This window comes from Ornithodoros turicata, chromosome 3, assembly GCF_037126465.1.
Source record: "Ornithodoros turicata isolate Travis chromosome 3, ASM3712646v1, whole genome shotgun sequence".
NCBI lineage: Eukaryota > Metazoa > Arthropoda > Arachnida > Ixodida > Argasidae > Ornithodoros > Ornithodoros turicata.
Window position 1 is genome coordinate 93,982,219 of NC_088203.1, and position 15,954 is coordinate 93,998,172.

At 46.6% G+C, this 15,954-nt stretch overlaps 1 protein-coding gene and 1 long non-coding RNA gene across 3 annotated transcripts in view; one reads left to right on the forward strand and one right to left on the reverse strand.

Moving 5' to 3' along the window:
• Nucleotides 1–15,954, forward strand: part of LOC135388853 (uncharacterized) — a 203,483-nt gene that overhangs the window by 116,706 nt on the left and 70,823 nt on the right. The gene's annotated exons all lie outside the window — the stretch shown is intronic.
• Nucleotides 1–15,954, reverse strand: part of LOC135388851 (hemicentin-1-like) — a 381,823-nt gene that overhangs the window by 110,475 nt on the left and 255,394 nt on the right. For both annotated transcript variants that reach the window (XM_064618697.1, XM_064618696.1), the window contains exon 3: nt 3,866–3,976. In XM_064618697.1, the coding sequence (XP_064474767.1) occupies nt 3,866–3,976 (111 nt within the window). The remainder of the gene's footprint in view (nt 1–3,865; nt 3,977–15,954) is intronic.

Below are 15,954 nucleotides of genomic sequence, written 5' to 3' on the forward strand. Positions count from 1 at the left end.
ACTCGAGCTTTACTGCACTTCAACCAAACATTTCGTAACGGCGTTGAGGTGCTTACTTGTACTCGGCACAGCTGGCTCCCGAAACGACGCGATAAGACTGCCAGTACCGGCGTAAACTGCATTGCCGCCAATGACCAGTTCAAAAAGAGCAACAAATTACATTGTTCTATTCAGCGTGAAAGGCTCCCAGTCGAGCTATTTCGCTCTGGTGAAGCCTCAAAGATCTCTCGTTTTATAACACTTCCTATCGTCGTTTCCAGTATGGATGTGAAATGGTGACCGACAGAGCCACAGCTTCTTCTTCTGCTGAATACATAGATACATTGGTAATATACTGACTCTATTCCATTTGCTTCTTATACTTCGCGTACGTATACTTACTTTCGTGATCAAAGACGCCATTCTGGCAAGACGGCTGATACCTAATGACAGTTCTTACGTACTGTGGTGTATAATGCGGCAATTTTGGCAACGCACGCGACTGAAAGGTGGACGTTACACTTCATCCATGGTTAAGTCTAGCCTAGACATTATGTTAATCATTCTTTTTATCCCGTTTGTTTTCATTTTACTGACCATGCACGATAGGTATATTATGGCGTTGCCTATTTATTGAGCTACATGATTTGCACGGAAAGTTTCAGTATTCGTTCTTGCATTGAATTATTCAAAATTATTGCGATAGATGGAACAAGTTAATGACCTACAAATAGGATTTGTTTGTGTCTGCATCGTCTCTTGAATTCACTATTTCGAATCTGCTAGTGTTCTTTTTTTTTTTTTTTGCGGTTCATTTATGTTTGTTCGAGTATCCACTTGGTGATCTGAAGAGTCTATAGGATTTACGTCTAGTTGTTGTCGGTTCGTTGATCCGTCCCAGAATCGATCCCGACCTAGAATGTTAGTGGCACGGTGTAATTAATCCACAGACGGCAAAGAGACTGCGTGCGGGGTATGCTGGCATCTCATCGCATGTAAAACGTTCATGACATGCGCAGAAGGAGACCACAGCCTGGCAACAGCATTTAGATTTGCAGGATCACTACGATAGCGAGCGTAGCGATCCTTGTGCAGTGACGTCACGTTGGGCCACGTGACATGGGAAAACATGTTGCCGCACCGGAGTCACAGTTCTCATCCCTTTCTTTTATATTCCCCTATAACTAAGAGGAGAACGTAATATGTAGTCGTGGCAAACTGGAGCTGCTGTTCTCTTGGCTCGGGTGACACGGGTGGTTCGGACCAAGAACCCAGTGTGACACGCGAAGATTCCCACAAGGTTGAACAGAGGCATTTCATATTTCGCGTCGCTACATGGGCGATCACCCGAGACTTAACCACACTGCTGCGTGATATTGGCGTAAACAATGGCCAGACTTGCGTCCCGTCACACTGATCAGCAGTTTTAAGCGCACCCTACCATTCCATACAAAAGAATAATAAAAAACGATCCTGTGCATGATCCTGGGATAATTGTGAATAGTGGATAATGGTGGACTGCTAGTGAACATGTGGATTTCTGAATAGCGAACATGCGAATAGTGAATAGCGAACTTGCGAGTAGAGCACCTGAGAAGTAGTTTTTGGGGGTGGGGGGTGGGGTGAGAATTTGTTAGGAGTAGCAGAACAAGTCGGGAGACGAGTTCAATTTCTCCTCGTTTTTTTCCTTACAAACAAACAAACAAACAATAATGAAAAAAAAAAAAAAAAGAGCGGCACTTTTACACGTGGCACAACCTACCTGTGGCGTAATTCCAACCTGGTGGTGGTGGTACTAATGAAAGAGCTCGACGTTGTCGGCCTCACAGAGCTTGGCAACGTCACGACTAACTCACTGGAGGGAATGTGCGTCCCTTCTAAAGGAACCGTGCCGACATATGTCTGACAGCGTCTGAGGAAAACCCAGAAAAAGCCCCTGACAGCACAGCCGGCACAGGGATTCGAACCCGGGTACCCCCCTGTCTCGACCTGATATGGCAAGCACGCTAACCACCGAGTCACGCGAGCTGGTACTACCCGATCTCGTATCCCCGAAGGCATCGCGTAGTCATATTTAAATGACTCGCCAATATACAAATGGTTTGGGGGGAGGAATCGTTTGTTGCAGACAAAAACCTTTGTGCGTCGACGATGCAATGCACGTTCGTTTATCAGCCTGAAGTCACTCCTTGTGCAATTACTGCCTCGAGGAAACCATGTGGCCAGACGCGTGCCTACCTGTTGGCGTAATTATTTCGGGACCCGAAACCTGGCTTTCCCTCAGCGGACGGTTGGTCGCGAGGTGTTCCCTACTGGTCCCTTATTTTGCGAGTGCGTGCGGTAAGGTTGCAAATGCGTGATGTATAGCAGGCCGCAGCTATGCAGCTGTTTCCTTGTGTAGGATAAGGGGAAACTTTAGATTACGACTGCCATTTGGTGCGTTTCCCAAGAGGAGTCCACGCGTGTGTGCTCTGTATAGGGGTGCAGTTGGAAAGCTGGGGTCCAAGCTGCGTGCGAACCCGTCGATTTTAGTGCAATGGGTCCTTTTCCCAACTCTCGTGCAGTCTGTAATCCGCTATCTGATTGGTGGACGCAACGGAACGCTCTCTCTCTCTCTGTACTTACGTGACGGCGTCTCTGTGCAAAATACGAAGAGCGATCGCTACCTCATATACATGCTATTTTCAGACCTACGAGCATGCAATCACTATTTTAGTGCACCTCAGAAGAAAGTTTCGATATTGGGAAATCTAACAGGAAACTTTTCCATATAGTTATCCCCCTCTCATTCCTTCCATAAAAGCAAGGAGGAAGTGCGCCGCTGTAGCGGCGGTTGGTTGGTTGGTTTGGTTTTAAGGAAAAAATAAAATGGAGATTTTGGCCTCACTAACGTGAGGCCCGCAACTCCACATCACTTGCACCAGTTACTTTGGTGGAAAACTCCTTGAATGATGATGCCAATGAAAGTGAGCAGGAAGATGGCGATGATGCTGCTGCTGCTGATGATGATTAGTGGTGGGGGTGGGGTGATTGCGACAGAAAGAAAGTACACACACACTGAGATGTCACAGAACGCGCAAACACGCAACACGCAAACAGTCGAACAGCAAAACCCACAAAACCCACATAGGCTCAAAACTTGTTGTCTGTATTAATATCCCGGAAACAATTCGCTATGGCGGAGAACGCCCGGTGTCTGACACTGTGATTCCAGGGCCCAAGTACTTTCTTCCCGTGAGGGTACTTTCTTCCCTGGTACTTTCGCAAACACCCGAGGCTGTAGCAAAGTCCATCTCATCTCATCGTCTATTCGTTTGCTTGTTCGTGTGAGCGTGTGTGTGTGTGTGTGTGTGTCAGTCAATGCCGACAGGATACTGAATATGTACAGCTCGAAGCACAGTTAACTGGAACGCGCCTCCGACCTGCGGAGCAGGAAGAGAGTCACCCTAGCGGCGCTTACGAGAAATAAAGGGAAACAGTGTTTCGACTGTCCCAGTTGTGCTGCGGGGGTGTCCGCCTTGCCATGGGCTGTTGACTCTGCATCGCATTACCGTCAGCTGTTGTTATCATCGCGACGTTTGTTTGGTTTTGCGTCGATTGTGTACACGTGTATGCTGGCCGATATCGCAAGGATGCAATGGTAATGCAATGCCGAGTCAACAGCTCATGGCAAGGCGCACGCCCCCGCAGCACAAGTGGGACAGTCGGAGCACTATTTCCCTTCATTTCGCCTAAGTGCCGCTAGGGTGGCTCTCCTCCCGCTCCGCAAGTCGGAGGCGCGTTCAAGTTAACTGTGCTTCGAGCTGTACCTAAAGGTCCGGCTCATTCATGGTTAGGTGCTAGGACTTTCGTACTTTTCTTCCAGAGATATTAAAGGGTAACTTACCATCGTGGACGTCACAGGTAAGCGTCAGGTCCTCGCCCTCTTGGTACGGCCTCGTTGTGTTCTCGATTCGGGTCCCGTTTTCATCTTTTATTACCGGTCGCTTCGGGGGAACTGCAAGGAAAAAGTACGAGAAGCAGTTATTTACATGCTCGGCACTACATTACACCACATTATGGTAGAACAAGGACAATAACAAAACGTAATATGATGACGTTGTGGGGTGTTGAGCTGCGGTTACCTTGCCTGACTGTGAGTGCCTGTGATTAGAGGATAGAGAATGAGGAAGAAGTAGAGAGATAATGGAATCGGCGCCCTTTTCTCGACGTGCAGTGTAACGTGTGGAGTTTTCCTAAATATATTGCTCTCTGCACTCCGTAAGCTGTTCCCAGTTCATGCGATTTTTTTCACTTCTTTATACCCAGTGGAGTTCAGCTTAACTTGTGCAATTGACATGACAGAAGAAACGCCACAATGGCAAACGCCCGACTATTTCGCGTTACGGTCTTTTTTTCTTGCTATTGGCGCGCCGCCATTCTGCATGTAGGCATAATTGCGACAATCTAAATATAGCCACTTTACACGCGAGCTTCAGGAGAAAGACGACTTGCTCTTTGAGTGCCGATCATGTAAAGCTTGCTTCACTTGGGACGCACAAGCAACGTTGGGGCAACGTTGAACAACTTGAGCAGGTTGTCTTTGCGAACATGGATGCAGTACCATGGCCGTGGTGGCTGACGGCACTCAAGGGACACTTCACGTTTCGGACGAATGTTCGTTATACGGATAACACGTTTTAAGCTAATAGTATTTACAACATACGAGGAACTCCACAATGTCTGATTTAGTACACATTGTTCTGTACAATGGACTATACTGTGCTGCAAGGAGCTGCGTGGACCGGTGGACGTACACGGGGACGTAACTGTCTAATGTGATTGATTTATTCATTGGTAAATAAAAAAAATATGGAGACACCTGTCTAATGTAGCAGGATGTTGTTTAGAATATTTGGTTGACGCCAGTAATAGCGTACAAACACGCACGTCATCGAAAGTCAGTTAATAGATGACTCCACAGCAACGTTTCAAAATGAATAATCTTACAACGTGTACACATGATACGCAGATGATGAGCACAAGTTTTGCTAACAATATTTCATGAACACACGGAAAGAGGTCTAACTAAGAGAAGGTCTACCTGTCTGTTTACGTGTCACTGACAATGTTATATTTCGGTTCTTTCGGCTTCCAGATGACCAACTTGAGGGCAACATCATATTCATTGCTTGCTCCCTCTCACTCATCGGTTTCATTCACTTTCTGTTCAGAATAGATTTAGTAACCAGTTCAAACCATCTACAGTTAACCCTCGTTATTATGACCATGGTCGTTTCCTAAAATTTTGGTCTTAATGCGGAATTGTCATATTAACGGGGGGCATTTGCAGAGGTTTCACTAAATCGTTCCCCAGGAGTGTATGGTCGCAAAGCACGTATGTCAGATTGTCGGGGGTCATATTAATGAGGGTGTACTGTATATAAAACATACTTTTCACTCCACTTTCTAAATCGAGGTCATGCACAGCTGGGTGGAGCAATCAGTGCATGAACCTGTGCACTTCCAGACCGAACTCCAGCTCGATGTACACTAAACATGCAAAACCAGTTAGACGTTCACGATGTAAGTATCACAACATGTCATTGCTGCTAAATCGAATGAAGCAAGATGCAAGACTGTGGGGCCGTATTCGGCCGTCCCTACCGTGCTTACGTCGGGAGCCAAGGTAAGCCAAGGATTTGTGAGACGAAATGAGAGATGATTCTCGCGTGCAATATAGGCCAGTGGAATGAGACACGTGAGGAAGGACCATTTCTAATTAATCCGGCGTCTCATTTGACGAGCATCTCTCATCCTGGCCACAGTGATCGATTCGCTGCACACGTGCTTCTTGAGAGTTAATCTGGATCTAAGTGAAAGTTCTGCTGGTCTCCGATACAAAAAGAAAAAAAAAAGAGAAGGAAGCAAGCACCGTAATCCAATCATGATTGTTTTGAATTTCGCTCGTGCGATTGTTATTCAGAGGTACATTATCATAACAGAACCTCACCACATGATGCTATCCTAGCCAACCATCCATCACCCCGAATGACATCATTCTCTCCCCTGATTTGCTCGAAACGGGAGGCGTACGCCTTTTTCTGACGCGTATGCGGTTATGTTGATTGTCACAAAACCGCACATGCCCCGCGCTGTGCACAAATTACGAGTGATGACTGTATGATTCTGTGCAATGATTGGCCTGCAGTGTGTCACAAAACAGTTTACGCCTTCCGTTTTCATGAAACAGGGAGGAGAAGGATGTCATTCGGAATGAAGGTTGTGTAGGATCGTAACATGCGGTGAAGTTCTGTTTTTACAGTGTATGCTAACGTGCCGGCTTGAGGGCTTGTAAGCAGACGTTAGCCAGAGGTGCCTGGCTTGCTTTCTCTTGATCCCAAAGGTTGACAGACTAGTGTGACATGTGTTCGTATAAGCTTCATAAAATTAGCGCGGGATAGGAGACTGAGTATCGCCCGTCACGATGAAATCAAAGCAAAACGTCGTTGTTGATGTTGGTGTTTACACACGTTTGATTCGGTGGGAGCGTTAACGGGGGACGGTCGGATACGGGAACCCTCGTTTCGAAACGTTTTTTTCTTGCATAATGTAAAAAACCCCGAGACTAGGGAACACGAAGGGACAGACACAAACACGAAGTCTCAAGTCTCGAAGTCTCAAGTCTCGAAGTTTTTCTTTTTTTCGAAACGTTTCGAAACGAAACCTTGTTTTTCCTGAGAGGGAATTCCGGAATACTCTCGACACCCGGCGTCTGCTCTTGTCTTGTATTCCGCCGAAAAACAGTCAAACTACGCCAGTATTCCGCGTGGGATTTTGACACGGTGATCAGTAGTAGGGGAGGGACAAAACCTATGGTTTCGAAATCGATTGGAGCAGGTGCGACCATCCCTTTAATCACGGCCCCAGGATTTCATGGCACCGTCACCCCTTCCGTCCTTCTACCTCTCATACATAGTGCTTTCCCTTGTCCTTCTCCCGTCTTTGTTGTGCTTGTTTTACTCAGTGTGAACTGCTTACCCCGATCTACCGGATTAACCGGAGTTACCCTTGCCTGCATATCTTTTAGCATATACCATTTTTCATCAAGTCGACTTGACCACCCCTATAATTTACAGCAAAGGTCCTGTCACACTGATGCCTACAAATTTTCGACATTACAGCTGGGAATTTCTGAATGGTACCACTTGCCCGTAGAAGTTGTTTCAATATCAGATTTACGCCAATTTCAGGATGTTTGTGAAAGAACGTGCACGGCGCGTCTGACTATCTTGTTGTTACGCGGTTAACGTTACAAATTCTGTTTTGGCCGTACATTAGGAGGGTCAGGTGCTGCTCATCTTAGCGACGAGCAATGTACTTATAATGACAGAGGGCATTGAGTAGTAGGGTTAAGACTTGGCGGTTTCTACAATATGTGCGTATAGGATAACTCTCAAAACATAAACTTGCTTTGTCCTCCATTCAAGAATCCTATTGCGAGGTCAACATCATCAAATCCCTCCCTAAATAAGTGTAAGGTTCTTTCGTCTTCTCAGATATCGATATAGCTTTTGTATATCAAGACTGTTTTGAAACGTCTTGTATCTCCCATTGTGAGATCGAGATCTGAATTAACTATAGAAAGGTCAAGAACTAAAAAGGTATATATTGGGTAGCAAGTACCTTGAAAGTAACTCGTTACTTTTCTAAAGTAGCTTGGGAACTTCAAGTTAATTTTCATTACGTGTAAGTTAGTCAGTAACTTCGTTATATTTCTGGCACAGCAACTTAACGGGTAACGAGTTCTCCGTGTCGAGTAACTTCGCCATGGCTGGTCCTCAATGATCGTTGAAACAAACGGCCTTTGAACATGCGCGTAGCGTCACCTAGCGTATAACGCGTCAACTTCTCAAAGAGCATTGGATCCACTGCTCCCTGGCAGGTTGACGTGTTACACGCTAGGTGGCGCTACACGCATGTCCAATGCTTGTTGGTTTCGATGAGACTGCCCGTATTAGTGCTTGTAGCTCGTTTCGGCTGCAGTAGCTAAATGAGGAGTCTATTACAGAATCGTTGGAGCGAACTCGACGTACAGTATTTCGCAACGTACCACGAACGAAAAACGACATTAAGAACCCGGCCTACTTCCGCCACTGTGTTTTGCAACTCGGAACACACACGGCAGAAAGGAAGAGCGAGCACTCGCAACGAGAGTGCTGCATTCTCGCGGAGATAGCAGCATCAAAACCCGATTGCATTAACGGCCTCTGCTTTCTTCTACTCCCCTCCGAGTATCCCGGGAGAAAACTCCTCCCAAGAACAGCCTTGGTAGTCTCAGCGCTCTTCCTTGTGCCAGAACGTAATGAAGGTTGAACATTTCCTGTTCCTCCGCAAGTTCGCGAGCAGCGCGTCACGAGACGGGGCAGAAAGCGACGGTCAGAAAAGAAGGAGATATGCAGCGTTTATGTAGGAATATATGCCTAAATACGTCCTTTCGTAATTGTGAAAGTGTATGCTACTTCTCTTTTCTTATTCTTTTTTCTAGCGTTCTTCTTGCTCTCACCCATTTGGTGAAAGTGCCTGCTCTGCTCCTTTTGCTTTCTTATAGAAAAGTAAAGTACATAACAGTGTACGGAAGCAACTCCGCTGCTTTTGTTGTTTGCTGCGTGAAGAAGTGCAGTTTGGGGAATATTTATGGTACACGTATCATAAACTAAGGAGGGAAAAAACACGCGCAGACACGCTTGCGGTACTTTCTCAGAAAATAAATGAAAAGGGTATGGCACGCGCCCAAATATTTATTACTCGGGAAGAAGCGGAAAGGATAATGAGAAACGTACGTTGACAGTCGGAGCTCCTATGGACACTGGACAGCAGTGATGGCCACTAACTACTTCTACAGTAGTTTAACTATAACTACTAACTACTTTGAGATTGAGTAGTTTAACTAGTAGTTCAACTACTTTTCAGGGGAGTAGTTAAAACTACTTCTTTAACTACTGCAGTGTAGTTTAACTACATCTATAACTACTTAACGTTGTTCAATGTTCATCAACACCAATTCCTTATAGTGTTCTTGGACACTTAAATATGAATCACAAGCAATGATAAAGTTTGGCTCAAGCCATTGCTACGATCGCCAAATACAAAGCTTGCGGCGAGATTTCACAGCAAATGAGGCTTTAGTAGACAAGCATTACAAGTGAAGATTTAGTATACATGCACGACACAATTGCTCTGCACCTCCGTTCTCATCAAACAAGTAGCTCAAGGTAAAAGCTGGAAGCACAATCGTGCCGTAAAGCTTGCGGCAAAATCGGAAGTAGTTGGCGCCTTCAGTAACCTAACTACTGTAGTTAACTACTTAAAATAGTAGTTTAACTAGTAGTTGTCACTACATTTCTGCAAGTAGTTGGTAACTACTTTTTAACTACAACCAGGTAGTTTAACTAGTAGTTTAACTACATGTAGTTAACTACTGGCCATCACTGCTGGACAGTGCTTAACATTTGGTTGACGTCTTAGTTAGCTGTTTCTAATACGGAGTCCAGGGACAATAATTCGTGATGGCGAGCGAAGCACATTGCGGCTTGGGCTTTATGAAACGCGATACCTGCGGTTTCGCGCTCTAAAAATGGATGCTGGGATGCGTTGTCACTCGGGTGGGCAGGATGTCGCTCTCACTGCAGAAAGGCGAACGGAGGGTTTGGAGCGTTGAGTAGATTTACGTTAACAATGGCGGGCAACTTTACGTTGTAGGAAGCTTTTCAAGCAGACTATCACTCCCGATTTGTGCCAGCCGCCGTGCGTACGTCTGTTTGTGACAATTAAGGGACCCGGGTTCGAATCCTGGTGCCGGGTGCGCTGTCTGGGGTCTTTCTTGGGTTTTCCTCGGACGGCTGTCAGACATATGTCGGCACAGTTCTCTTAGAAGTCGGCCCAGGCCGCACATTCCTGCGAGGGCGTTAGTCGTGATGTTGCCCATTTTTGTGAGGCCGACAACGGCGAGATCTCTCACAAGCACCACCGCCACCACCTTGTAATTAACCTAACTGCGTAGACGTCACAGAGAGGCGTGTGCCTCCCGTTTTCATTCGTGGTAATAATTGGATACGAGCGCGTTAGGCGGTGAAGTTCGGTTTTAAGAATGTAAAAGCATCAGGGAGCGCTTGAGAATAAGCGGAGTGGGACTTGAAGCACACGGAACAAGTTTCTAAGATAAACTTTTCTTTGTAAAGCAGAAGCACTGCAGGTGATAGGAATGTATGTGCACACGCTTAAAGCATGAGCTTCAACGCATACCGACCCCCCCCCCCCCCCCACACACACACACACACCCCGATTGACATTGTTCTCTCTCCTGATTTCGTTAGAACAGTTAGAGAACAGTTTCGTTAGAGGCGCACGGCTCTTTCTGACAGTTCTGCGGCTATGCTGATTGTCACAAAAAGGTGATGATCTCATTCTGCGGAATGGTTGAGCTTCAGCGTTTTACGGGGTGAACTTGTGCTCACATGTCGCCACGCCGGCAGGCAGAGCGCTCGGAAATCGCGCACGGTCTGCCTGCCTATGCTGGCGGCATGTTGCTCGGGGGAGAGAGAAAAGGGAGGGAGGGGCAGGGGAGAACAGTTACAGCGCTCGACCAGTTTTCGACCAGTATAGAAATAAAAAAAAGCGTGTTCACCTGCTTTGCTCTAAGATTTTCTTTCACTGTGCATTTTGTTTGTTCGGATGTGGAATAGAGCATATCTCGAAAGACGAAGAAAACGGAGCACCTGAGGAAATGTTCAGTCATTCAGAAATGTATAAATAATCCATAAATAATCCATCACCGTGCCATTTGTTTGCCTAAGCGAAAAAGCGATGCCAAGGGACAGCACGATAGGAAGAAATGGATCCCTTTATTTGTCAAACTAGAAGCGTTCTCGAAGCAGCAATTGTTTTCCTTACCATCAGGCACGTAAAAAACCGTCACGGAATAAGACGTTCTTCTGAACAATATTGCGTCACATGACATCTTTTTTCTCCTTTCATATATGTGCACAAAGAAAGTATTTCTCAAATAACTGTGTTGGATAAGAGCAACAGCAAGAAAAACAGCATACGCGAAGATACACAGCACAGTTTTATATTTACAGTAAGGTCAGTCTCAGGAAATGCGTCACGAAGAAGATGGACTTTGTAAAAAATGAGAGATGCCTCGGGTGTTTTCTGCTGGTAGTCCGCTAGTGGATGTTCTCGCAGACCTCCCTTCTTCAAACATCGCGTCACGTGAGCAAACAGGGTCCACTGAAAGGGCACATTACTGGGATACCTCACCGTTGCGTGTCGCTGTAGGCCTGATCCTGCTTTCAACGGAAGCGCTCTCAAAGCCTAACGTATTACGATATATGCCGGCTTGCGAACATTTTGTGCGGCTACATTTGCGAGTGAAAAACTGCAAGAGGAAGTTTTGTTGGATTGGATTGGATTGGATTAAACACATATGAAGGCTGTGGTTTAAAGGGACTATCGCATCCGTCCCGGTCGATTCCGAAACTGTAGTGCTTTTTTATTCCGCGTTCATCACTGATAATAACGCCGAAAACTCGACGCGAATTGGCAGCGTCGTTCCTGTGTAGTTTGATACAAAACTTGGCAAGAGCAGACGACGCATTCCTGGATTCCCTCTCTGGAAACGTCACGTGGACGAGGCCAATCACTGCGCGCCCTTTCACACGGAGAATACCAATCACGGAGCGGCCGGAGGGACTTTGGTAGCCTTGGCAACCGACCGACAGGCGGGCGGGCGAGGCGGAATTCTAGGGGACGGCGTCTCTGTTACCGGTTCGCGGAATGTTGTTTCTGGTTAACGTTGAACGTGTTCGCACAGTCAGGAGTGTAACGCCGTGTTTCACGTAACATGGTTACGTCTCCACTCACACTGGTAAGCGAAAGTCAGCGTATTTACGGAGGACTTTTCACTTAGTATAGTGCGATGCGAACGCCAAGCAGACGATCTCGAAGACAATCGCCAGCGCTGCGCTCCCATTCGTGCGCCTGGCTTACGTCATCATCCTATTGGCTGCAGATGGAATGCGGACCTTTCCACTCGTTTACTTAATATGTAAGCTGTTTTCGGAAGAGAAATTTGGCAAAGTTGACTCTGAAGCGGTGAGGAACATTACCCTATCGGTATCATACATACGTTCCCGGATGCGATAGTCCCTTTAAGGAATGTGGATCTGGCAACTCTGAACGCTTACAGTTGACTACGTGCCGATCACTATGGGTCGTATTGGGGTTAATGGTGAAGCGACAGGAAGGAAAATGAACGAATGAAAAACAAAAAAGTGTGAGGCATCTCATGCGTGTGTGAGATTACTACACATGACCGCTAAGTTGGATATTCTTTATGATGCCCCTAAGCGTGAAAACATGATGTTCGTGCGGATGTCTCGCAAGTACCTTACAACTAGAGATATAAAATTTCCGGAAAATTTCAGCCTCGGGAAAAAACAAATCTTCTTTTCATGTTTTTCCCCCCGAAGAAAAAAATGAAGCTAATGGAACAACAACAACAAATAAGTGATGATGATGATGTAGAGGGATGTTTCGCCGCTGAGGCGGCACCCTATCCCATTGCTTGAGGGGGAGAAGATGGTGAATGACGATGAATCTTCAGAGTTCACTCAGGAGCCCCGTTGCTGCTAGGAAGGTGATGAGGGATTGAAGATGCGCTGGGTTTGGATGCTGGGATGGTTGGAGCAGATGCTGTAACCGCTGAGACGGAAGTCAGGTTGCACATATGCTTCACTGATAGCCAAAAGGGAAATTGGATGCTTAAGAAGAAACAATTCGAGGTCCGCTAACTTAGATCGTAGCCCCCTTGCATTCCATTGAAGAACTGCAGCGCGCTGGTCCATGACTAAAGGGGATCAACTTTTCTGCGGCTTGCAGTGCCCTGACCTCCTGTACAAAATAACGAAGATACTGCGTGTTACATGTCTAATGACACATATATAGGGGGTGTTACCCAATAAAAGTCCGCCCGTGTCAGCGTGCCATGCTCCTACGATTATGCTACGTATGCTAGCGGAACATTTTGTTGTTTCCAAATAAAGCTCTGAAGGACATTCAATCCCTGTAGATTTCAAAGGGATTGAGCATCGTAGTGCAAAGTTTAATGATGCAATATGCACGAATCCCGTGCTCAAAACAATGAAGGCGGCGGTGGTGCGAAGTGCAGTTGAGAGACTGCTCGCCACACGGTGACCTGTCGCTTTGGAAAAGATGTCTCCGTGTTCTTATTTAGCCCACCCCTTTTTTTTTAAAGAAAATAAAAGACAAGAGAAAGGAACAAAAAAAGAACACACAAAACTGAAACTGAAAAATCACGCACACGGTCCCACAATCACAAGCCGTTGACAAGGTTCGAAGCGTGGAGAAAGCAGAGGAGCGCAGTGGTGACAGCCCACTGGGTCGGCTGAAGAACGGGACCCAATAAGGTAGCCAGTGTCATAGTGCTGTAGCCAAGTTGGGATACACGACGACAGAGGGCGTCACGGTGCAGAAGGTGTTGCCGGCAGTGTAGGATGCAGTGAGGGATATCAGCCACCACGCCACAGCTAGTGCAGAGGGGAGTGCTAGATTGACCCATTTTGAACAGATGCAGCTGTGTGCGGGCGACAGTTAGACGGAGGCGGTGAAGGAGCGATTCCTGGTGACGAGTGCAGAGACGCGTAATAAAGAAGTCCACTGCGGGGTCGATTGATTGCAGGTGACTGTTGTATGAGGCAGCCTCAGCTCTGAACGCTTGGGCACGAGCAGCACACCGGCGGCGTATAGACATATGGGAGGCAGAAACAGTAAGGGGCAGATGTACAGTGGCATGAGTCACAACTTGTCCAGCACGTCGTGCAGCAGCATCTGCGCGTGAGTTACCGGATAGGCACACATGACCGGGAATCCATTGCAGAGAACGAACGGGGCCATTTGCACAGAGCCGATTGTATGCCTGGATGATCATGCTGGGCAAGTCACGTATGATGGCGGGGCGGGAAGACAGCGAAAGAACGAGGGACGCCCTGCTGTCAGTAAGGACAACGCAGGACTTCTCAGACCCAGCAATGTATTCTAGGGCTGCGAGGTTTGCGTACAGTTCCGCCTCAGTAGTGCACACAGGATAGGGCAAAGTAAAAGGCTGCCCCTGACGTGTCACGCATCACAGATGCATCTGTGAATATTTGACGACAGCAAGAGTAGCAAGAGTAGCAAGAGTAGCCGTACTAGAGTACAGCGTACGAGAGCAAGAGTAGTAGTACGACAGCAAGAGTAGGTAGAGTTGATATGTACCAAGGAGAGCTGATGGGCTATTGGAGGTGGAGCTTCGTGTTTTCGAGGAAGGTCCGGGATTACAGGTTGAATGACGGGACGCTCAAGGGTCCTTTTGCTGGGGTTCGCGATTCGCACAACGAGAAATGGATCCAAAGTTCGATCGACAGCAGACAATGTATTTTACAAAAGTGCCATGAACACTGCGATTAGAGCAAAAGCGATGAATGATGGCGATCTTCGGCCGCTGCTCATCGAAGTACTTTGTAGACTGAATGTGAAACGAAAACTGACGTGCCTCACAACGTGCTGGCGCACGAAAGACGCCATCTGCTGAAAAAAAAAAAGTTTTGTGTTTTCGTTTTCCAGCCCTCCCTTTACATCTCTACTTACAACAGCGCAGAACTCCCAATGCCCCACTTGGGTGTACTAGGGCACGATTACTTGGACGGCGCTCGCTAACTTCGACTGCAGTAGACGACACAAGAAGCTAGCATACGCATCAGCTGTGCCTGCCGTGTAATTTCGATACACATGTCGAAGAAAATAGAAGTGTGCAAGAGCACTGCTACACATTGGATAGGGATCTGAGCCTCGTGTCGCGCTGTTGTGTTTTCGTAGTTCTCCCTCAGACTCATGAAAATGATTCCTCTATCTATACACATAATCTGTATTGCAGGTTTTACTTCACTGTCCTGAGTGCGGTCACTTCACGCCTGGGGTGGGGTGGGGTGGGGTGGGGTGGGGTAGGGTGGGGATTTATTGGCAGAAAAAAGACGAAGAAAGGGGAAAGGCCTGGTTATTTCTGGACACATGGTTTTTTCATCAATGCCCAAAGAAAACTCTCTCAAACACGAATCGCGCACGAGATTTCTTGAGTGCCTCTTTGTTAGATCACAATTTTTGTTCTGCGCATTGATTCCGTGACTACACTATAATGAAAATTATTAAATAAATTTGGTTCGACTTCAAATGCAGAAGCTCGAACTTTTCGAAACCAGTGTACTGTGCTCCTTTTTTCTTTATTTCTGCTTCTTTACATTGTGAACGAATATTAAAGGGGTACTAAAGTGCCAAGACTTGTCCGATTTGCCTATCATTCTCAAGAAATGGGACAATGCCTCGGATTGGTCTCCGCAAACGATCTCCCGTGATAATTGGACGAATCGTTTCCGGAGACCAATGAGAGCACGATCCGCATCAAGAAAGAGAGGGAAAGAGAAAGCGCAAATTGCAGGTTCTTTCGCTCATGAATCGCGACCAACGTAACCGATGACATCCAATGACGATAATGGACGATGGCCGTTCCTTTTGTGTTGGTGCAAGGTAACATCATCTTTCATTTCGCGGGTATAATTTTTTAGCACTTTAGTGTCAATTTAATATAATCATTGTCATTAAATGGGTTTACCGTTCAGTGAGATGAGTTGTGCGGCTTCAACGGTGTTCTTGCTGAATCACATTACATTAAAGGGATACTTCGGAACGATCGGCAAATTGCTGCACATCGTAGTTGGTGGATAACATACCTGCCATCAACTTTGTTTCTTTCTCATGTGACGCATTATGCCTCAAATAAGCGAACAATTAAACTGCGTGACATTCCCGAAACAAAACAATGAACCGAAGTTCGGGATCATATTACTCAGAAACTGATGGATAGAAACAGCGGACACCTGC